The 24,764-nt window shown below is 36.6% G+C and overlaps 2 protein-coding genes across 8 annotated transcripts in view; one reads left to right on the forward strand and one right to left on the reverse strand.

Annotated features, from left to right (window-relative positions):
• Positions 1-10,284, forward strand: part of prkcab (protein kinase C, alpha, b) — a 256,689-nt gene extending 246,405 nt beyond the window's left edge. For all 6 annotated transcript variants that reach the window (XM_057817538.1, XM_057817540.1, XM_057817542.1 and 3 more), the window contains one exon: positions 1,948-10,284. In XM_057817538.1, coding sequence (XP_057673521.1) covers positions 1,948-2,112 — 165 coding nt within the window. In that variant the 3' untranslated portion in view covers positions 2,113-10,284. The remainder of the gene's footprint in view (positions 1-1,947) is intronic.
• A 4,922-nt stretch (positions 10,285-15,206) lies between these two features.
• LOC130904637 (cytohesin-3-like) overlaps positions 15,207-24,764 on the reverse strand; it is a 52,575-nt gene continuing 43,017 nt past the window's right edge. For both annotated transcript variants that reach the window (XM_057817546.1, XM_057817545.1), the window contains exons 11-13: positions 24,612-24,683; positions 24,387-24,541; positions 15,207-19,853 (exon numbers count right to left, since the gene is read on the reverse strand). In XM_057817546.1, the coding sequence (XP_057673529.1) occupies positions 19,781-19,853; positions 24,387-24,541; positions 24,612-24,683 (300 nt within the window). In that variant the 3' untranslated portion in view covers positions 15,207-19,780. The remainder of the gene's footprint in view (positions 19,854-24,386; positions 24,542-24,611; positions 24,684-24,764) is intronic.

The raw sequence follows: 24,764 nt of genomic DNA on the forward strand, positions 1-24,764 counted from the left end.
TTCTACTGGTTGTTCTACTCGGTCGTCCGCCGTCTGGCATCCATTCGGTCGCCTTCCGCCGGCGCCCGGCCGTGTGGCTTGGCTGTTTGTTGCCTTTGAATCGGGTTGCAGGTCTTGCCAGATGCGCTACTGCCCTCCAGTTGCCAGTTTTATTGCTTTAAAATGGATTTTCAGCTTTGTGCTTTGGAGCTAAATTGAATCACGACCCAGAGATCGTTTTTGAAAAAAAAAAAAAAAAACGTAAAAGCCGTATAAATACGTATATGGGACACTGAAACAATTAAAAATAGAGCGTATTTATACGTTTTTGGGAGCAAATGAGTTAACCAATATTGATCCATACATCAAGCACATCAGATTATAAGGCACACTGTCGGCTTTTGAGAAAATTGAAGGCTTTCAGGTGCGCCTTATAGGATGTATTTGTAGCTAACTTTGCCATTTTGATAGTAGGCTAATATTGCTTATATACATACATACAGCATGTGCCTTTGTTGGCAATAACGGAGGCCAAACGTTTTCTGTAACTCTTCACAAGCTTTTCACACACTGTTGCTGGTATTTTGGCCCATTCCTCCATGCAGATCTCCTCTAGAGCAGTGATGTTTTGGGGCTGTCGTTGGGCAACACGGACTTTCAACTCCCTCCTCACCCCGTGGCGTCAAAATGATAACAAGAACGGGGAGCAAAAATCCCAGAACCACACAGAGGGACCTCGTGAATGACCTACAGAGAGCTGGGACCACAGTAACAAAGGCTACTATCAGTAACACAATGCGCCGCCAGGGACTCAAATCCTGCACTGCCAGACGTGTCCCCCTGCTGAAGAAAGTACACGTCCAGGCCCCTCTGCGGTTCGCTAGAGAGCATTTGGATGATCCAGAAGAGGACTGGGAGAATGTGTTATGGTCAGATGAAACCAAAATAGAACTTTTTGGTAGAAACACACGTTCTCTTGTTTGGAGGAAAAAGAATACAGACTGTGAAGCATGAGGGTGGAAACATGCTTTGGGACTGTTTTTCTGCAAAGGGACCAGGACGACTGATCCGTGTAAAGGAAAGAATGAATGGGGCCATGTATCGAGAGATTTTGAGTGAAAATCTCCTTCCATCAGCAAGGGCATTGAAGATGAGACGTGGCTGTGTCTTTCAGCATGACAATAATCCCAAACACACAGCCAGGGCGACAAAGGAGTGGCTTCGTAAGAAGCATTTCAAGGTCCTGGAGTGGCCTAGCCAGTCTCCAGATCTCAACCCCATAGAAAATCTGCGGAGGGAGTTGAAAGTCCGTGTTGCCCAAAACATCACTGCTCTAGAGGAGATCTGCATGGAGGAATGGGCCAAAATACCACCAACAGTGTGTGAAAAGCTTGTGAAGAGTTACAGAAAACATTTGGCCTCCATTATTGCCAACAAAGGGTACATAACAAAGTATTGAGATGAACTTTTAGTATTGACCAAATACTTATTTTCCACCATGATTTCCAAATAAATTCTTTAAAAATCAAACAATGTGATTTTCTGTTTTTTTTTTCTCCACATTCTGTCTCTCATGGTTGAGGTTTAACCATGTTGACAATTAAAGGCCTCGCTAATATTTTCAAGTGGGAGAACTTGCACAATCAGTGGTTGACTAAATACTTATTTGCCCCACAGTATTTTGTTTTTTGTTCTTTTTGCTCCAATATGGGTCTTTCAAGATTCAGGGTTGCCCACCTCTGAGCTAGAACTTAGCTCCAACAGCTTGGCAAAGACAGTACAATGAAGTATAATACATGTTTTTGGATCTTTATTTTGAGATTTAGAGAGTATTTAGGGGTACTTAAAGGGTTCACTCCGACTTGCTCGGAAATTTGAGTTATGTCGCCAGCGTTTGAAGGATGAAAAAGAGCCACATGAATGGCAGTGAAAGGCTTCATTTTCTGACCAATTTTTGTTTCCCTTCAGTGCGGCAAAGGAGCAGAAAACTTTGACAAGTTCTTCACGCGCACGCAACCCATGCTGACGCCGCCCGACCAGATGATGATCGCCAACATCGACCAGAGCGAGTTTGCCGGATTCTCCTATATCAACCCGCAGTTTATCCACCCTTCCCTGCATAGTGTGGTATGAGCGGAAAAGCCAACTTCCCTAAATCTCACGCCAACCTCCGCTTCAGACATCTTGGTATTACTTCTGTATACTGTGTGCGGATGTGAATGAGGAGCGCACCCATAAGGGGACCCCTCCAAAGACTTTCCACTTATGCTTTCCCCTCTCGACAATCCGATACAAACATCCGATGTATATTTTCTCCATTACAAAACGAGAGAGGTCGTACGCACGAGTGCCAAAGCACGAGCCGAGCGGACAAATATTCCCGACAAGCGGCGAGAGGAGCTGTTGCATGTTTTCTTTCCGGTTCGAGTATTAGGATTCAGTACTTCTCCGTGTCAAGCTTGAAAACCTGTTGTGTGTTTTGCTCTGGTCGTCGACCCGTTTTGTAAATATGTTTTCCGGCTAAAAAAAATAGGGAAAAAAAGACGTTTTATACGAAGAACTGAATGTGCTTTTTTGAAGATTTCTATGTTCTGACGACCCCAAGGTGAGATTTGGCATCACATTCACGTTTCAATCCAACGCTTTACTCCCTCTAGTGATGGCACCGAAACTCGTTACACAATAATAGTACCAACAATTGGGAGCAACGTGAAGTAGCTCAACAGTAGCGTAGTAGGCCTGTTTAATCGTTTATATGGGACTCATCTAGCTCATTAGCTGTCATTGACAGCGCGAGACGTCCAATTAATTTGACTTGGAGGGTGAATTATGAGTTTATTAACTTATGAGTTTTGAGTTACATGTGTGGTCGGAGGTCAAATTGAACTCGTATCTCAAGGCATGACTGTATTAATTATCCACCGCGTTATTATGCAGTTTGAACGCTGGCCTTAAATGTAGAAATAAAATTGACGTTCAAATTCATTTACCAGTTATCTAAGTCATTGGCTGCCATTGACGCTTGTAGTTAGGGATGTCCGGATCGCATATTTTTGCACCCGAGTCCGAGTCACCTGATTTTGAGAATCTGCCGATACAAAGTGCCGATTCGATAATGGGGAAAAGCTTTTTCTCATTTGAACAAAAGTTCCAAAAATCATCCGCTTTTTCCGCGAGTGTTGCGGAGTATAAAACGTATGTGGCGGAAAACACTGAGGTGACTTGAAGTTCTGCTCTGAGACACCCAATTTGGCCAACTTTCAAAATTGTCCTATATGCATGTGTGATACATCATTGGAAAGCTTAAAATCTCAATTTTCTGGGGGTAGAAAATTTTTGAACAGGAGGGCATTAAAAAATTTTTTTTTTAAACAGTGAAACCCTATCTGGAGGTGAGAACATGGAAGAGCAGAATTAAAGATGCCACAACTTTAACGACATATTATCGCGTACTTACCTTGTTTCGATCCAAAAACTCCATGTAGCATATATCACTGAGTGTCAAGACACAGCTGTGAATAGCCATAGCTGCATTTTTTGAGGATTTTATGGGTGAAACATGGTAATATAACAAGGGTCGTGATGCAGAAATCACAGACATCAAGGAGTGTTCGAGATGTTCTTTTTCATATATTTACCCTTTTAAATGTTTTTTTTCCCATTTTTCTTTGTTTGGATCGATTATTTATCATCTAACATATCGGAGAAAATGCGACAGTAACAAAAAAAAAAATACAATTAAGCGATAGTTATGAGGTAGATATCTGTGACCTTTTTGCAGACCATTTTTTAAAATTGTTATTTAATTTGCTTAAAAACTTTAAAATATGCGAGTGAATAATTTTTTTAAGTCGTTTTTTTAACTAAATATTAAACATCAATTAATGATTCTAAGCTAAAAATGACAAACATTTTGAATAATAAATATAATTACTGAGCTTCTTTTTATGGCTGGGTTGAAACAAAAGCGGTTGCGCAATGTCTGGAAACGGGGGTTTCCAGGGTAAAACGGACCACTTAAAATAGTTTGGTGAATCTGCTAAAGCAGCATATAGACATATCCTTTATCAAACACAACAGTTATTTTGGCTTAAAATACAGCAGTTTCTTTTATAGAGAGGAGTGCAAGAACAGAAACTGCTTTTTCAGTCTTGTCCGTGTTTTCTGCCAAATATTTTTGTTTCTTTTGGAAATGCCATTATATCTCGATGATTTTGTTACTTTTATCCCTTAAAAAATATTTTTAAAAATACACTGGTACCTCTACTTACGACATTAATTGGATCTGGAATTTGTCTCGTAACCTGAAAATTCTGTAAGTAGAATCGCAAGTCCAGTCCTCGAGAGCCGCTATCTAGCTTGTTTTCCATGTCTCCCTCCGAACCGAGGTCAATGGCTGCTTGATGACTGTCGAGACTGTTGACATACTCCGGCCGTATTGTCGAGCTATATTTTTCAATCTTCGCTTTATTAATTTCAATTGTAAGTGTCCCCTTTTTCCCTCAAATTGTACCAACCGTCTTGGGACCCATGTTGATTTTTCTCAAAAGAAAATCCGCCACGCTGCCGTCTTGCAGGAAAACAGTGACATTGCGACGCTGCTGCACATCGTTGTACAGTGGTATGAAAAAGTATCTGAACCTTTTGGAATTTCTCACATTTCTGCATGAAATCACCTTCAAATGTGATCTGAGCTTTGTCAAAATCACACAGATGTAAAAACAGTGTTTGCTTAACCTAAAACCACCCAAACATTTATAGGTTTTCATATTTTAATGACAGCATGCAAACAATGACAGAAGGGGGAAATATAAGTGAACCCTCTGCCTAAGGAGACTTAAAGAGCAATGCAAACCATTTTTTACCAAACAATTTAAGTCAGGTGTGTGCCCAATCACTGATTAGTGGTTTAAAGCTGCCCTGCCCACTATAAAACATGCACCTCGTAAAAATAGTCTTGATGAGAAACATTGTCTGATGTACATCATGGCTCGTCAAAAGATCTTTCTGAAGACCTGCGATCAAGGATTTTTGATTTGTATAATGCTGGGAAAGGATACAAAACCATGTCTAAAAGTCTAGATGTTCATCAATCGACAGTCAGAGAAGTTGTCTACAAATGGAGAGTTTGGCACTATTGCTCATCTCCCAAGGAGTGGCCGTCCACCAAAGATGACGCCAAGAGTTCAGCGCAGAATACTCAGAGAGGTAAAAAAAAAAAAAAAAAAAAAGAACCCTAGAGTGTCTGCTTAAGACTTACAGAAATCACTGGCACATTCCAATATCTCTGTGCACGCATCAACTATATGAAAAACTATGGCCAAGAATGGGTCTGCGGTCAAAAAAAATATTGTTGCTCGTTTAATGTTCACAAAAAGGCACTTGGACACTTCACAGAAGTTTTGGCAAAATATTTTGTGGACTGATGAAACCAAAGTTGAATTGTTTGGGAGTAGCACACAGTGTCATGTGTGAAAGAAAAATGGAACAGCTCACCAACATTAACGCCTCATCCCCACTGTGAAGCATGATGGAGGTAGCATCACGATTTGGGGCTGTTTTGCTGCCTCAGGGCCTGGACAACTTGCAATTATTATTGGAAGAATGAATTCAAACGCTTGTCAGTTGTTGTGCTGGAAAACCTGAGGCCGTCCGTCAAACAGTCGAAGCTAAGAAAGAGGATTGATGCTGCAACAAGACAATGATCCAAAATACAGAAGTAAATCAACTTCAGAATGGTTTGAGAAGAACAAAATACACGTTCTGGAGTGGCCAAGTCAACGTCCAAACTTGAACCCCATTGAGATGCTGTGGCAAGACAGTGATTCATGCCAGACATCCCAGGAATCTGACTGAACTACAGCAGTTTTGTAGAGAAGAATGGGCCAAAATTAGTCCTGATCGATGTGCCAGACTGATCTGCAGCTACAGGAAGCGTGTGGTTGTAGTTATTGCTGCCAAAGGGGGGTGCACAAAATATTAAATGTGATGGTTCACTTACTTCTTTATCACCCTTCTCTCATTGATAGCATACTATCCACATTAAAATATGGAAACCTATAAATGTTTGGGTGGTTTTAGTTAAAGCACTGTTTTTTCATCTGTGTGATTTTGACGATGATCAGATCACATTTGATGGTGATTTTTGCAGAAATACGAGAAATTCCAAGAGGTTCAGATACTTTTGAGTCAAATTTTACGTCGGATGTCGAAAGGATCGTATTTCGATGTGATTGTATGTCGAGGTATCACTGTACTTTCTATGTAGCACTGTTTTAGCCTGGTGGGGTGGGGCAAGGAAATCCTGGCAACCCGCCAGGCTTATGAAACACGGAGGGAAACCTTGTAGTTCAAATGGATTGGGCGTCTTTAGCTTCAATTAGAAGCCAGTGAGTTCAAATGAAATAAAAATACAGTTCTTACAACTTGAATCTAGATGTATTGAACTGCCAAACTTGAGTCTAGATGTATTGAACCGCCAAGCTAAATAGGAAGCAACGTGTTCTTCTTTTGCATGCCACTAGAGGGAGCCTCTCTCCCTTTAAGTGTTTAACGCAGCAAGCAGGCGTGTGCATGCCCGCGAGGCCACGCGTAATGTCAGCATGTCAAGAACCTCTGCATGATCACCAGTCATTCCTCCCCCGCGGATGGAAGGAGCATGCCGTTTTCTGTCAGGCTCGTGCGCTTTCGTCGTCTCCAAAAATCGCTTCCGTCGGCTTTTTCGGTGCCAAAAAAGGAGTCGCTCGTCTTGCTTGCGTTAAATTCCGTCACGTAGATTATGGATGATTCTACTGCCAAATTTCAGCTGAATTTACTCGCGAAGGTTATTTTACAGCTGTCACGTGCGGACCAAAAAGAGAATGTTTACATGTCTCACATTGAGAATCCTTGTCGTGTGGCAAAAGGGGCAGGAAATTGAAAATTGTCTCCTTTTGACTTAATAAGGACACGTGGAAAATGGTTGGCTTACAATTAATTTGATTTGTTTCTGTTTTGTATGACTTATTCTGTTCACAAAAAAAGGTGGAGTAGGCTAACGAGTTAATCGGTTATTTTATTACATTCATTCTTTTTTAATTTATTATATATATCTAGTGCTGGGCGATATTGCGAAAACGATAGTGAGTTATATGTCATCATAAATTCCTTTTCTTATCACCATCGTAAAAATTTGCTGTACTTAAACTCTACAGTGCTGATTAGCTCAAAATTTTGCATCCAAAGTTATGTTTTCCTACCTGCGCTATTTATTTGTGCTTACCGTATTTTTCGTACTATAAGTCGCACCTGAGTATAAGTCGCACCAGCAATAAAATGCCCAACGAAGAGGAAAAAAACATATAAGTCGCACCGGAGTATAAGTCGCATTTTTTGGGCAAATTTACTTGTTAAAATCCAACACATAGAACAGATATGTCATCTTGAAAGGCAATTTAAAATAAATATACAATAGAGAACAACATGCTGAATAGAGCTGGGAATCTTTGGGCACCTAACGATTCGATTACGATTACGATTCAGAGGCTCCGATTCGATTATAAAACGATTATTGATGCACCCCCCTCCTTTTTTTTTTTCTTAAATGTTTTGTACATTAGTTCCAAAATTGTTCAAAAATACTCTCAGGCTAAACCAAACTACAATTTCAGTATCAAGTTAACATATAACAGTAAACAAATATACAAAAATAACAGTAAATAAAAAACTCCAGTCCCCATTCTGTATCAGCAGCTTTAAACTACATTCAATTAATTTAATGTTGTGAATCAACCGTTAAAGTTGTTTAAATTGCTCCCGTTATTCCATAATTTCCCTTTTGTCTACTTTCGACATGTGAAAGTTTTAAAACTATTTTAAAGATAGATTCAAGTCAATATTTTACCGATTTAGGAGTATTTTAGATAAAAAGTTAATTAGGTTCGCTTGGAAGGTTCGCTACAACAGCCTTGCAGGGAAGTGTACTGCTTTAAGATGGCGGCCGTTTTACTAACGCCCGCATCTAGCTTTCTGTAGATGTGCTGCTAACGCTACCGAATCTATATTGCATCTAGTCCTATATAAATGATATCTACCGTAACATTATGTGGATGTACTTTGTAGCAGCTTTTCGGCAGCAGTCAGGTATGTTGTTGTGTTTTTTTATCTCGTGGCATGAGTTGAGCTAGAGCCATGAGTTGAGCATTGGCATTACCCGAGGGGCCGGGTAATGAGAAGCATGATGTTTAGCTACTCTCGCTTCGTTCCTCATTGCGTCCCGAAGACCGCACGGTGCACTGAGTGTGTTGTGCTTCCGCTTTACTTGGCATATTTCAATAATCGGAATTTGGATGTTTGTGAATCGTTCTCGAATCTTCCACGGCCGAATCGCGAATAATCTAAGAATCGGAAATTTTGCACACCTCTAATGCTGAATAAGTGTACAGTATGATAATGTTGCATGATGCATGAACAACCAAATGCAAACGTGTCCGGTATGTTAACTTAACATAGCTATTATAGTTATTTAGATAACTATAGCATAAAGAACATGCTAACAAGTTCACCAAATCATCAGTGTCACTCCAAAATAACATGTGAAATGATATAGTAATGTGTTAATAATTTGACACATAAGTCGATCCTGATTACAAGTCGCACCCCCAGCCAAACTATGAAAAAAAACTGCAACTTATAGTCCGAAAAATACGGTACTATGTTCTTGGGTGTTTTGTAATGTTGCGTAGTACAAATTATAAAATGTTTTATTCCTTTGTCAATATCCGTGTACATCTTGATTATTGTGTTGCTTTGTAGTAACAGTAAATAATTAATATAAAAATAACTACCGTATTGGCCTGAATATAAGACGACCCCCTCTTTTTCAAGACTCAACTTTGAAAAAAGACTTTTTGAACACCAAATTAATTTTTATACAGAAAATAATTACAGTACATCCGAAACAAATTATTATAACAATATATTTGAGAGAAAAGCATGTTATTTTGCCTCATTCAAATCTTAATATCCGAACATTTAAATATATAAACTAAATCTATTGTGATAAAACAACAAAATTGCAATAACTGCATTAACTGCATTAACCATCAAAGTGAAGTCTAACTGTAACTGTAGTCTTGAAACAAATCTGAATAAGGAAAAACATTGCAATAAAATAATGCAGACTGGTTAAACTTGAGAGTAGCTGAGATCTGTCATGACAGAACATCACTTCAATGATATCTGGCGCCTTCTAGCGTTGTGAATGGGTATAATGACTGCGAATATAAGACAACCCCCTCTTTTTCAGTCTTATTTCAATGCAAAAAACACCGTCTTATATTCGGGCCAATACGGTACATCTTAAAAACCAATTCTCTGAAAATGACGTGATCGGGCCCGATTTCTGATCGCAACATCCGAAGTGCTGATATGTCTTAAAACAATGACGTGGAATGGTCACTAAGTGTTAGTAAATAAGTATACAAGGGATTTCATATATCACCACACAATACAAACATATAGTGCATTAATAAAACTGTCAAAGTTAAAAATTATGAGGAAATGAACACACAAAGGCACAACAACTACTAGAATTAGCCACTAAACAAAAACAACTCATTCACTGCTATTGTAAAAGATTTCAACTGATATGGCTGGCACGGACTGGTCATGTTTAACTGCCATTGACGGCAATAGCTGTCTAATTCAATTTGAGTGTTTTGGACAAAATGGATTGGACATCTAGCACCATCTATGGCAGCCAATGAGTCAGTATCAATTCATATAATTATTAACGATTTTGATGTTAGCATTAGGGATGCAAGGCTTGTTTCGTGTCAAATCAAAATAAAGCTGTCACAAGCATGTTTCATTAGATGCCGTTATCGTGCTCTATATCTGCTTATATCGCCCAGCACTAATACATCAATATTTGTTTTTGGCTCACATTTAAATTCCCAAGGAATTTGGCTAATCTCCCAATTGTTCCCATTCATTCCCAATTGGGCGTTTACAACTTTTCCCAAAGTTTTGCATCGTAAGAGAGTCCGAGTTCATCTCGCTGGCCCACCCCAAATATTCTTGTTCCTCTGTTCTTTGTGCTCTGGCGGATACTGTGTATGAATAAAGTATGAAAAAATATGCACCTGAGCATTGGGGATGAATTTTTTCAAGGTTCAGAATATCGAACTCAGGGATGTCAAATTCATCTTTGTCATGGGCCACATTGTAGTTGTGGTTTCCTGTAGAGGACCGTTGTCTGCCAACTAAATGAACAAAATAGTTTGATAGTCCTACATAGACATTTTCATTGTTGTTTTTTTTTTTTTCTTGAAAAAAAGGGGGTGCTGTTAATAGTCTTTAATAGTCTTGTATTTTCTTTTGAATTTTTTTTTTGTTTGTTTTCAATCAAAATTTTTTAATTTAGGGAGGGGCGTCATTCCCAGTGGACTCTGAAATGGCTGGGCGGATTTTGGCGAAATTTTACACAGTTGTACTACGCATGTGCCGGTATAAGATTTTGATGATATGATAGCCTTAAGCAAAAATACTGCGGTTTCACGGTATTGCAATTAAACCTCTAATGTGTTATTTTGAGATGTGTGGGTTAAGAAAAAAGAATACAATTTCCATTGAACAAGATTTTTTTTTTCACAACATATTTGCAAATTGGAAACTCAACATGAATATAATGGTAAATAAAATAAGAAAAAATAAATAACTGAAATATTTTAAATAAATTTGAAATAAATAAAACTTATAGACCAAACTCACAATCACAGCTCAAGTTGCTAAACATTAGAACCAAAATAATTATTTTCCATAAAAAAGTAAAAAAGCACTTCTAAATAAAATTTTATATATATTGCAGGCCCTTCACTGACTTTAAAGCTCCATCTCAACATTTTTGGAGACTTGCTCATTTTCTACATGCAGTATTTCTCTCTCAGTCCAAGTTATGATGCAGGAATGGGAGTATGTTCACCTTTTCTGGGTTAATATACCACTGCTACTCTTAATATTAATTATTTGAGAATTAATTAAGAGTGAGAGCAAGAGACAGAGCGCGTGTGTATGACTCGTATCATTATTTACACATTATACACACACACCCTCTCTCAACACAGAAAGCCGCCAGAGAGAAAAAAACACCACAGTTGTATTATGAAAATGTTACTTTGAACAGATGTTTACAATGACAGAAGACTTTACAAAAGTGAGGAAACTAGTTAGCCGTCTTGGCATGCTAACTAGCCACGTTAACAGCCTCATTAACAAGCTTAGGTTATAGTATTTGTTTTACCAAAGCTAGACACACGAAACACTCTGGAGTGAACTCTCGTAGCTGGTGGGAAACGTTCATGACAGCGTTTACTTACCATAAATTTTGGGTAAAGTGACGGATGATTGTCACGTAAATGTGAAATCATGTTGGTGGTGTTGCACTCAGTTCGGCTGTCCTTCCTCCTCTAAGCCGCGGCCATTATTTCTTTTCGGTAGACGAAATACTCCCATACTAGACTAGACTTTTTTGATGGGGTTTTGAAAAAGCTCAGGTGTAGTTTCGACAGCAACAGCAGTGTCACCAACAGAGCAAAAATCAGAGGGGAAGGGTTGAGTGCTGCCGCTCCAAGCCATTTCACACTGCATTTTTGGGACATAACAATTAGCTAATACCGTACTACGGTATGACCATAAGCGGATTTTAAGGGGGGCCAGGCCCCCCCCGGTGGCTGAAAAGTTTCATTGCATGTAATTGACTTTCCTATATATAAAAGTTGTTAAGCAATAAAACTGCAACAAAAATGAATGAAATGAACAAAGAAATATGTTTTTATAATGGGTCAAAATTATTTTTCGAACAGATAATGTAACTAGCAACTTAAACGGTTTGCATATAATTTTCAGGGGGAAAAAATTAGGGGAGGGCAATTTTATTTTTCAAATTATTTTTTTCTTTGATTAAAAATATATTTTTTTGATTGAAGCAACTTTTTGGGGGATTAAATGTTTTAGACACAAATTTCCTACTCATAATATGGCCCAAACACAAAAAGGATTGCTTCAATCAAAGAAAACTTTTTCAATGAAAAATTAAGTGTTCAAATGCAAATTTTTCAATCTCAAATATTTTTTTGCATTCAAAAACTTTTTCCATGGTTGAAATTTTTCTTTTTTTTTTTTTGATTGAAGTGATTTTTTTTTTTTTTTTTTGGAAAATATATTTTTTTTGAAGCAACTTATTTTTAGATTTGAATAATAAAGACAAAAATGTCCAAACCAAAATGTGGCCCAAACACAAATCAACATTACTTTAATCAAAAAAGTTGCTTCAATAAAACAAAACTAAAAAAAAGACGTCCCAAAAAAAAAAAAAAAAAAAAAATCAAAGAAAAAGAGCTTTCACATGCATTTTTTTTTTTGGTTTTGTTTCAAATGTATTTTTGCATTCAAACACTTTTTTTTTTTTTTTTTTGAATGAAGCGACTTTTTTTTGGTTGAAAATATATATTTTGATTGAAGCAACGTTTTTTGATTGAATAATAAAGACACAAATCTACCTCCATATGGCTCCACCCAGGGGATACAATTTTTGTATCTGGGGTAACTACATTGGCACGACGCGTACCATATTAAAGGGATGACGATCTTGGTGAAAAGTATTGCCTAAGCAGACTCCTCAAGAATAATGGGAAACAAAAAAACGCTCAGTGTCAACTTATTATTAGAAAATATTCTGGTAAGGTAATTTTATTGCTGACACTGCGTTTCGGGGTCATCAACCTGTTGTGCCCCCCTGCCCCAAATGTCAAACTCCGCCTATGGGTATGACGTAAAATTTTAGTGGTTTTGAAACCGTGGCATGACTTGAAACCGGTAACCGGCACATGCCTAAGTTGTCCTTTGTTTCTGGGAGTGTTCTTAGATGGGTTTGATCTCTGTAGGCATCCATTTAGTGCGGAAAATTAATTCAAAACTCCAAAAATTTGCATAGAAAATGCGACTTGATTGTGGAGGCTACAGCGCTATCTTTTTGGCGAAAGATGTGTCTCTCGTGATTACAATTTAGCAGTTGGGTGTCAAACTTAATGGTTTCATGTAAAAAACTAAATGTGTAGTGATGATGTGTTGTGGCTTTGAATACTCCACAACAAGACGCTGGATTTAAAAAAAAATTGACAATTTTTCAGAATATTAATAACGGATTCTTTCAGCTGGATATTTTATCTTAATCTCAACGAGTTTGTCTGTGTAACTGTTTGTATTTTATGGACGCCGAAAGGGCTGGACTAATTTTGACGAGATTTTACACAGTTGTACTTTATGTGTGTGTTCTTAGATCGGTTTGATCTCTGTAGGAGTAGTAGTTCTGAATTAATTTTCTGCACTAAAAAATGTATAGAAAATGCCAATTTTCACTTTTTCACCAGAGGAACGCCAGGCCATACTGCTTGATAAGTCCATCAAGCATACCTAAAAAAAAATCTTTTCAAAAATCAACATGGGGAAGCCCTGATTTTGAGGTTTGTTATGTGTCAATTTAGCAAACCTCAGCTCCAACAACCCAGCACAAGTAGTATGGCCCATACTGTTAATACAGCACAAAGGTGACTAATACATTTCTATTTAATTTACTGATTTTTTTTTCTTAAATAATGAAAAACTAAGAAAAATAAATAAAATCAAACAGTCTTTCAAGTTTTTTGCATGTAGGAAAATGATTTTAATTTTTTTAAAAAGTGGGGGAAACAGTAAATATTCATTTTTTTGTATTTTATGTATCTTTTTAATATTTCATTTTTGTTTTGTCTATCTACATTTCTTAAATACCGTAATTTTCGCACTATAAGACGCACCTGATTATAAGCCGCAACCCACCAAATTTGAAACGAAAACAACATTTGTTCTTAGATAAGCCGCACTAGTATATAAGCCGCAGCTGTCCTCACTGTATTATGAGATACACCACAAGATATTAACCGGTAACACTATTTGACAGCGGCATCATAAGACCAAATGAACCACCATGAAGCTTTGAACCAATTGGCTGCAAAGTTTCATTGCTTCCAGAAGCTTCATTTGGGCATCACTGGTCCCTCTGAGGGGACAGCCAACCTCTGCTACCACCTGCTGTCAACACTGTTGTTGTCCTACATGCCTCCTAACATTGTATTGCAGCGCTACAGATGTAAATAACAATCAAAATTCATATTCTTTGCTAATAATTTCTTCAGTTACTGTTCCAGTTGTTTCATTAATTGCGAGTCATGGTATATGGCAACACTTTATCTGACAGTGGCGCCATAAGACTGTCATTAGACAATCATAATTATGACATGACACATTTAGTGTTATCTATCCAGCAAATTATCTCACTTTTGAATGGATGTAAAAGATCTGAGCTGGACATGAAAGGAGTTAGTAGCATAATTAGCCGGATGATACTTAATGACATCTGTCATAAGCATTCAGTAATGCCCATGATAGAGTCATGTCATAATTATGATGGTCATATGACACTGCTGTCAAATAAAGTGTTACCTGTTAACCCAAATAAATCAATAAATAAGCCGCACTGGACAATAAGCTGCAGGATTCAAAATGAAGGAAAAAAGTAGCGGCTTATAGTCCGACAATTATAGTACTCAAAGCAAAAAGGTGAAAAACAATAAATGCCAATTTTCATTTATTGATTTTTGTTTCTTAATGGAAAAAAAGGGGGGGGGGGGACTATTCTTTTGTTTTACATTAAAAATGTATTTTAACATTTCAAAAGTGGGTAAAAAAATATCCTTTAAATGTATTTTTATTTTAGTATATACATTTTTAAATTAAGAAAAAGGTGAAAAAGTGGGGCACAGTAAATACGTTTTGATTCTGTAGTCCTTGATCTTTCACTGAGTATAGCAAACCTTATTTCTATTTTATTTTAGCAAGAAACGTGAAGTTGGTGCACGTGATTCACTTGCACAGGCGACACAAAATATGGAGGGCAGATCTGGCCCTTGGGCCTTGGGTTTGACACCTCATCTAACCTATTCAAAGGCCTCCATTGCCACTAGAGGGCACTCTGTCCCCACGCATCTCTACCCTATTGTCCCGTTTTTTTCCATTACTGGAAACGTGAGATTGTCTCATCATTATTTCAAAATCCTCACCATTCGCGTGTGTATAATTCATTCATGAGCGTTCATTACTCATGCAAATATGTAGGTCAAAAAAAAAAAAGAAAAAAAGCCAGGCGCGAATAAGAAACACATCTGCTGTTAGCTTTATAGATACTTGATGGAATACACATGAATGTGTGACCAATAGATTTGACATAAAAAAAAGTTAATGCGATAATAATATGCCCTGCAGTAGGCTTTTCATTCAAATTTACAATCACATAGAAAGCTTTTGACATTTTTGACATCTTCATTCAGGATATTATCATCTTCATGAGATATAAAGTTAGAATTATGATTATAAATGTCACATCAAGCACCTTATTCACACATCAGTCATGGCTTTTAAGAACGGCGTCATCACAGTTAGCAATATTCTCAATTTTATGATTCTATTTTAAGGCTTTTTGTAAAGAGCCCCCCTCCCTCCCTAATAAAAAAAAAAAGGGGGAAAAAAACATCAGAAACATACATTATATATACATACATAATTTAAAAATACATTGTTATACATTTGCACTTTCACATAAATAAATACCAAAATATGAGAAACAGCTTATATTTTAAAAAGCAAGCAAAGATTAGAAACGGAAACACGTATACGACACGTTCACTGACAAAAAGAAAAAAAAAAAACTAAGCTTATTGGGACTGGGCGCCTTTCATATAAAGCTTTGAAAAGACTGGCAATTAGCAAGGTGGATTAAGGCCACACTCAAAAGAATTTGTCACTCGATGGCTGACTTTGACAGTGATTGAAAATTTTTCAAATCAAGGAAACAAAAAGATTTTCTCCTTTTTAAAGGAGAATTGTGGTGTTGAAAACGTGGTCATATTCCCAGTTTCAGTATTACACACAAGTGGGAATTTTATTAGCGTAAAATACATTAAAAATCATAACTGTATTTTCCTGGAATGTCAAAATTTCGTCTTTGTGTGGAAAAAAATAATTTATACCATTGAAAAAAAAAAAATTCTCAAAAGCTAAAATGCCTTTTTTTTTTAAAAGAATGCTTTCAAAATGTCAATTTTTCTTACACTGTAAACTTACACTGCAAATTTTATAACGTCTTAGTAAGATCATTTTTCTAAAATCGAGTCAAATAATCTTGTTTTGAGTGTTAAAGGGAACCTCGGACTAAAAGACCTCTAGGTTCTATTAAACCACAATTCTTCTCTTTTACCAAAATATGTTATTATAAACACATAAAATTTTGCCATTGATTTAAAAATCTATAATATTAAGTACATGTTTTGACCGACGGAGGGCGCCCTGTTTTACGATTGCAATGGACACTCGGGGTGATGACGTAGTTTGTCACTGTCACTAGACGAACACTACCGGTGTTCTGCAAATCCTTCTACGCGGCAAGACGTCCAACACATGCGCACATCGGTTAAAAGCGGCGAGCACTTACAGTTTGTGTTTTTGTTGAGTTTTTCATTGCCTTAAAATACTTTTTGCATGTATTTCCCTCTCTTTTAAGCATTGTTTTCTTGTAGTAGCTTTAAAGCGGATTACTATGTTTAGGTATTTTCTTAAGGCATCTTTAGTTTGTTCTGTCTGTATGAATCTAAACAAAACAAGCTGAAAGTGCACAGTAGTACTTTGGGTGTCTAATTCGCCTCTTGTAGGACGTATTTTGGCAGAACACCGTTTTTTTGTCTACTCTCATCTTGTCTCAACCCGTTTTTCCTGTTCATTTTGCTTTTGCTGCTCGTTTTCTGAAATATCGACATTGCTGTCATGCTCATTAATGTTCCTCTCAGGTTCAAATTGAAACGGATGAACAGATGACATGTTGCTATGTCGCTTGAGTCATATTCTGGAAGCCGGGCAGCGTACCTCAGCGACATCACCGCCCTGCGACGTCAACGACAATGGCGACCTACTAGTTAAACTAATTTTACAAATTGTATGAAAACGAAAACATCAAGAGGGGTTTTAATATCAAATTATTTTAGATCATAATAACGTTTTATCTTTTAAGTCTTTCTATCTGCGGTTCCCTTTAAAGACTAATTAACAGATTAATGCATCAGATTATTCCACTTTAAGTAAATATTACTATTTGTTCTTTTTCAGCTCATACATTTAAAAATTGGTAATTTTTCACCTAAATCAAGAAAAAAATGCTTTCAAACAATGTTTTGAACAATATCTATTCATAGACTTCACCATCAGTTGACAAGACAGCTCCCATAAACATTGCGTCATGCCTTTCCGTTGGGGGTCGACCCAGGCAGAGGATTTGGCTTTCACTAGATAAACTCAAACACATGCTGCGTTCAAACGCCGGATTTAGGTGGAAAAAGGACGAATGTTTTACTGCATATAAGCCGGCAGGAGTGTCTTAAAAGTGATTTGGTTTGAGGATTCAAGGTAATATATAAAATAGTCCCATGCATGCACTTTGAAACGTTGTGAAAAAAACGCATAGAAAAAAATGTGCCTAACTTTAACTCGTAAAATGAATGATAATTGCCTGTTTTTTTTTTTGTTTTTTTTCCTTTTAACCAAGAATCTAGATTCTTCTATGTTCATATCTATAGAAATTCAGGGATGTACACATTTATTTACAAGAATTATCAACTTAAAAAGCTCTTTGTTTTGTGATGGCCACTACGTTGGATTTACACAATAGCGTTATTTTAGCTTGAAATCTTTACGTAAAATGAATGATAACTGCCCGTTTTTTTTTGCTTTTAACCAGGAATCTAGACTGTTCTATGTTCATATCTATAGAAAATACGGGATGTACACGTTTATTTACAAGAAATTTCAAATTAAAAAGCTCTTTGCTTTGTGATGGCCGCCATGTTGCATCCATACACAATAGTGTAAATTTACATTCAAATGATGAGGTAATATTGAGCCAACTGCCCGTTTTTTGGCCAAAAAAATAGTAATTTAGACATTTCTGTGCCCACACAAAAAAAAAAATGTGCCTTTTATGTTTTTTATTTTATGTAACATTTCAATCTAAAAACAACGACGTCCAGATAGCCGGCAAGACGTGCCTCCGTGCTGAGGCAATAGTAAGATCGGAATTCAACCTAAATAACTTGTGATTGTGTATAGAAAAATGCTAATGCTTTTGTTGAGTAAAATCAAGATGATTCTGCATGCTTTCCTCAAGTATTAAGTTGCCGAGGTGAAAGTTGAGTGATTTATTTAAAAAAATGAAGTTGCTATTTTTAAAAACTTCTATGTTCAATATTGCTAATGATCCTGAAAATATAGGTGATTATCGCTGCATTTGGGGATTTTTTTTGCATCTAGCGTAAAATTTGAGAATTTTATAGCCATTTTAAGTTTTGTTATACTTTTATTTAAAAAAAAAAAAAAATTATTAGGGAACGACTGAATTTTTTTATGTCGCTGCTCATGGAGACTCATATATGCCTAAGGGAGGTGCCTGTTTTTGGTTTTAGGTCGCTAGCGGCTTTGGTTTTGAAAATATTAGAATTTTAAGTTTTTTAAAATGGACCCCCTACTGATTGGCCCCGAGCCCCGTCAACTGATCGTGAAGTCTATGATCTATTCTTGAATAAAGAACATATGACATTTTAAAGCTTTTTTAAAGATTAAATATACTAATTTATTGCTTAAAATAAGTCTGTTGTGATTATAGTTTAGCTTGAAGCACTGGCAGATAATTTTACTGATTTCTAATGGATTTACACTGAAAACAAGGGAAATTTACTAGTTTAAAGTAGGTGTGTCGCTTACAAAATTGTCAAATTGTTAAAAAAATGTCCTGTATTTTTGTAAAAATTCAACTTAATCTTTATAGTATGATTTATTCAAAAAATGTTTATGACATGAATTAATATTTAACAATTAGGTGACCATTGTTTGCATAAAATGACAATTTCCCTTAAATAAAACTTTCTTATAAAATAACTGTCATTAAATTACAACTTTTTCCTTATAATGGCTTAACTTTAAAAATTTAAACTTTTCCCACAATATTAGTATACTACTAGTGTAAAATAATGACTTTATTGCTGCAAAAGTATTATTCCTGTAAAATTCCATTCCATTTTCTTAAATCAGTATATAAGGATTTTATTGTTGTCAAATAATTTTCTCCTAAAAAGGAATGGCTTTTTTTCTTGTACTTCTGCGTTTATTTTTGTTAAATAACTATCTTTACGGGATTACAATTTCCCTCAAAACATTAGAAATTCATTCACGTACGATAATTTATCACGACCTTTCGGGTACAAATGATGGCTCTCCTCTCGTAGTCTTTTCAGTGTAGCCTCGTATTCAACCGTCTTTCCTTCGATCGCATGCCACCTTCACAAACTCAAACAAACACAGGTCATCATTGTCTGTCTTTTACTATTGGATGAAATCAGTCCAGCTGACTCAAGACTGTTTTTTTTAACATATACATCTCAGACATGTCTGTCATGCAGCACAGTGAAGAGAATCTCCCACACGCACGCACACGGAAACACACATGCTCGCGCACCTGAAACAGAATGAGTCGGGGGAGGAGGGACGGGGCGTGCGCGTTAAAAGTCCATGTGTGTACACACAACCGCTCCCTCCCGTAATTTGTCCAACCTCCCCCCTCAAAAAAACAACAACACAGTTTTGGTTTGGAGGCAACCTCAACTGGATCGTTCGGCTTTGGTCATCTTCACTTCTTGTTGGCGACGCGCCTCTTCCTGGTGGCGAGCATGTCATAGAAGGGGTCTCTGCTGATGCTGGCCCTACGTGGGAATAACCAGAACATGTGAGTAGGGGGTGGGGGCTTGAGCATCTTTGATATGGAAATGATGTAAGAGCATACAAACCCTTGCTTTGATGAGATGAAGGGGAAAAAAAAAAAGGAAGAAGTTTACACGCTGACCTAGTTTGGTTTCCATGGTTTCCTAGTCGTTCCTTGGAGTCAAATGTATGCTACAAGGATGTCTTGAGATGCGAGTGGCACAACGTTTTTGGAGAAAATTACTACTATTTTCATAAAAGTATTATTCACGGCATGTTGCGTTACATTTTCATTAACTTACCATTTTTCCCTGTCCAAAAAAAAATCACATCTTTTTTTACAAAGGATTTTTTCTTCTTGGCTAATTTCTGAAAATCAATGACATTTTCGGGAATTTTATTTTTTTTAAATTCCTAAAAATAAAAAATAAAAAAAAACTACTTTCCTGGCTTTTTGTAACTTATTTTATACTTACATGTACACTTTTTGTTTTATATATAAAACTATTTTTCCCGTTTTTTTGGGAACTTCATTGCCGCAAAGCAATTACATTTTGATTCATTTGAATTTTCTGTTTTTTTGTTGTTGTTTTTTTTAAATCACACATACCGAAAAAAATTATTGTCAGTTAATTACTGGAAATCAGTGACACTTCAATTAAATTACATTTTAAAAAATGTTTTAAAAAAATTAAAAAATAAACTAATTTTAGACAACTAAAAACTAATTTCCTTTAATTTGACAACTACTTGCACAACATTATTTTCATACCATTTTCCCCTCACAACTTTTTAAATTAATACACACATAAAATCGAAACAAAACAAACAAAAAAATCCATTAATGGAAATTAGTACCATTTCCATTAAATAACGTTCCTTTTTCGAAAACATTATTTAAAAAAAAAAAAAAATATATATATATATATATATATATATATATATATTAGAAAAAACTCATTTAAATAAAATTAAAAACTATTTTCTTGTCATTTTGGAACTTTATTTATAAAATATGTACACAACAACGATCTTAAACAATAACGGAAAAGTGGCGTTTTACCATTATGTGCGGGCAAAACTGTGTGCTAAAGGAAGCACAAAAGTGCATGAAATCTCCAATTTGCCGATGTAGTATGCATTCCAAATATGTAGGGGACAGCACCACCAAAACTTGATTTCTGTGTGTAACCCTTCCCCTCTGCTATTTCCTCTTTCGTCCTGGTCAAATAACAACATGACGAAGCGCATCAGGCCCCTAACAACCCTTTAAACATATTACTTTCCCACCAAATCATTTTTAAACAATAACAAAGTCGTAGTAGAAAAATGCTTCATTGAGTGAGTCTACTCAAATCCGCTCGGAGCTGCTCACTTACACACAATGAGTTGCCACAGCGACTGTTTAATAAGTTAAACGATGATTGACGCATGCGGCGCTTGTGCAGTTCATGACTCTGGCAAGATCAAACAGATTTATCTGTCAATCATTAAAAAAACCTCAACTTTTGCGTTGTCAACAGCGATGACGGGGGGAGCGTTGTCAAGATTTCCACTCTGGAAGGCGTTTTTAAATTTTTGCATTTTCAGCCCCCCAAAACGCCGTCGCCGTGTAAACGGTTCCTAACATTTTCACGACCTGACCCTTTTTTGCCCTCTTCTTATTGAACCCCCCCTTTTTTCATAATACTATTTTTCCCATTATATTAGAACCAAATTACTACTGACAGAGGGTAGAGTAGCCAAAAAAAAAAATTCTCAAGTAGCGTAGCGTTACTTCAAAATAATATTACTAAAGTAAAAGTAGTCATCCCAAAAATGTACTCAAGTAAAAAATTATTTGGTGAAAACAATACTCAAGTATTGAGTACCATTGTGAGTTACTGCTTACAATGCTTGATTTTTTTTTTTAAACAATGGCACTTTTTTTTGTCATTGTCATATTATTATTGCTGCAACGATTAATCCATTAACATGATTAATTTGATTAGAAAAAAAGATTTGAATAAAATGTTGCTGCTTTTAGTATTCATTTAACAAAGTGGCGTGGTAATGGTTTGTTTCGAAAGTGTTTGCATTTAGTTGTATTGATTTGGGTGGATACAATGCCCTGTAGTGGCAACAGTGAGTAAGATATAATTCATTTCAAATTGCTGAATCCAGCTGCCCCTTGCACACACACACAAGCCAAGCTTTTGTTTGAGCTAATGTTTTTTTAATGCATTCGTAATTTAGTTCATGGGTATATTTTGCCGTTTATTGTGGGACTATATGTTTGAATAATTTGAGCATTGTAAGAAAAAAATGTTAGCATTTTATAGCATTTAAGATAGCAGACTTTCGCTATGTAAATTAACGAATTGTTGTTTTGTTGTACTTAAATCCTCATTTTTTCATTTCTTTTATACCGTTTGAGGCACAGGTGAGGTATTTTAATTTTTTATGTTCCTTAACAGATTACTCAATTATTCGAACTAACTAGTTCATCGATCAATCGATAGGTGCAGCCCTAAATATTACATAACCAAATTGAGCCAAATAAATAAATCATTGAATTCCGACGAGAGAGAAAAATCTACAGAAATAAAGCATCATTCGTCCAAAGAGCATTAGTGCCCTCCAATGGAGAAAATATATTTCCTATAATGAAATTAAATATCTCCATATCTCCGGTTTTCATGGTCAATCGGTGCCAAATAAATACTGGGAGAGAGGTTAAATTCCAAGCTTTTAAAATAGTTTTTTACGGTGCTCTAAAGATGCCAGTGATCATATGTAACAGGTGCATGCTTGTCCATTGTGAGCGGTGCATAGAAACCTCCCTCCTGATGCATTCAAGAGGGTGCACTGGCAGCTAAAGCTGCGAGCCCGGGCTTTTGGCTTAGTGGTCAGCGCACTCGCCAGCCGTGCTGGACGCATCGTGCAAGTCCTGACCTGGACGAGGGGGACAGTTCGCGTCGCGCGGCTCCATGCAAGTTACACATAGAATGGCAAGCTTGAGTCTGATTGGCATAATGTGATTCATCATGTGATTATTGTTGTGACGTCTAATTGGTGAAACTGGTAAAGCCACTGTTAGCATCGCTGGTTAAACAAAGTAAAATCTAATATGTAGAATAAAAAAGAAAATGTTATGACTAGTATAGCCCAAAGTAGCAGAGTAAGAGTAGTAGAGGTGAGAATCTTGAGACACCTTCACAATTCAATTACGATTCAGAGGCTACGATTCGATAATAAATCGATTATTGATGCACAACCCCCCCCCCCGCTTTTAATGTTTCATACATTAGTTACAGACAATACTACAAAAATCCTCTCAGGCTTAAAAAAACACTATTTCAGTATCAAGTAACAGTTCAAAACAGTAAATAAAATACTCAGCCCCCATTCTGTATCAACAGCTATAAACATTCAATTAATTTAATGTTCTCAATCAACCGTTAAAGTTGTTATAATTGCTAAAATTGCTTCCGTTATCCCATAATTTACCTTCTGTCTACTTTCGACATGTGAAAGTTTTAAAACTGTTTCATCATTTAAATATAGATTCAAGTCAAAATTTTGCCGATTTAGGAGTATTTTATATAAAATGTTCATTAGGTTCGCTCGGAAGTTTCGCTACAACAGAGTCTTCCTGAGAAGTCTACCGCTTTAAGATGGCGGCTGTTTACCAACGCTGGCGAGACTTGTCATTTCGCATCTACTTCTATGTTCATGTGATATCTACCGTAGCAGTATGTGGGCCAAGTTTGTAGCAATTGACTGTTGTTTGTAGCGCCTGTCGGCAGTTTTTATTTTTTTATCTAGTGGCATAAGTTGTGGATGTTTACTCTCGGTCCATTCCTCATTGCTTCCCGAAGACCGCGCTGACTGTGTTTTAGTTCCACTTTACTTGGCATATATAAATCATCGGAATATGAATGTTTGTGAATCGTTCTCAAATCTTCAGCTGCTGAACTGCGAATAATTTAAGAATCGGAAATTTCACACACCTTTAAAGAGTAGCATTTCTTCTTTACAAATCTACCAAGTAAAAAGTATGGCTTAGTAAAACTATTCTTATTTTTCTCAGTTATTCAGTTAAATGTAACGTGTTACCACCCAACTCTGCTACGAAGCAATGATAAAAATTAACTTTTCCAAAAACAATTCAAAACTATGCACAAGGCAAGATTATAATTACATTTTTCTTATTACATTTTTTCTAAAAGGAAGTTCATGTTTTTTTATTCAAACATTTTTCTCATCGAGCAAAGTTATGACATGATTTCAGCTAAATTACCTTTATTTTATTTTATTTTCCTCAAGGACAAACATTCTGAAATTTTTTTCCATTCACTCAAACCAGTTTTTCGCTCATCTACAAAGCAAGGACATCATTTTTAATAAACTATAAAGTTGTGTAAAGGAAAATTGACTTTTGTATTGCTTTGCATCAACTTCTCTCTCGTAACTCCAAAAACGGACCTGAACGCTGCTTTCAATGTACTTTTCGGTCTTTCACCTCCTTCCAAACTCCCCCTACAAGCTCTTACTTGATGGACTTGATCCACTCCTCCTTCTCCTCGGACGTAGGCGCAGATATCCGGTAAACCACGTGGTTGCCCTCCACCACACGTCCGTCCGCCTCTGTTTTACAGGCTTTGATCACCTGACCCTTGTGGTTTGGGTTGTACAGCTCAAAGCAGTTCTGCGAACGACACTGACGTCAATTTGTACCATTCAGAACGAGCGCTCGGCCTGCAGGGGGCGACGCTCACCGGCTTCCTGGGTTCGTCCACTTCCCTGATGCTGAGATTTTCCAGCGGAATAATCCCGCGAGGTTCCTTGTCCTGGATTACAGACGAAGGAGAAAGTGGAACAACTGCTTGTGATAGTCCTATTAATAGATTCACTGCCATTGACAGTGACAG

Source organism: Corythoichthys intestinalis, chromosome 16 (assembly GCF_030265065.1).
Source record: "Corythoichthys intestinalis isolate RoL2023-P3 chromosome 16, ASM3026506v1, whole genome shotgun sequence".
In the NCBI taxonomy this organism is placed as follows: Eukaryota; Metazoa; Chordata; class Actinopteri; order Syngnathiformes; family Syngnathidae; genus Corythoichthys; species Corythoichthys intestinalis.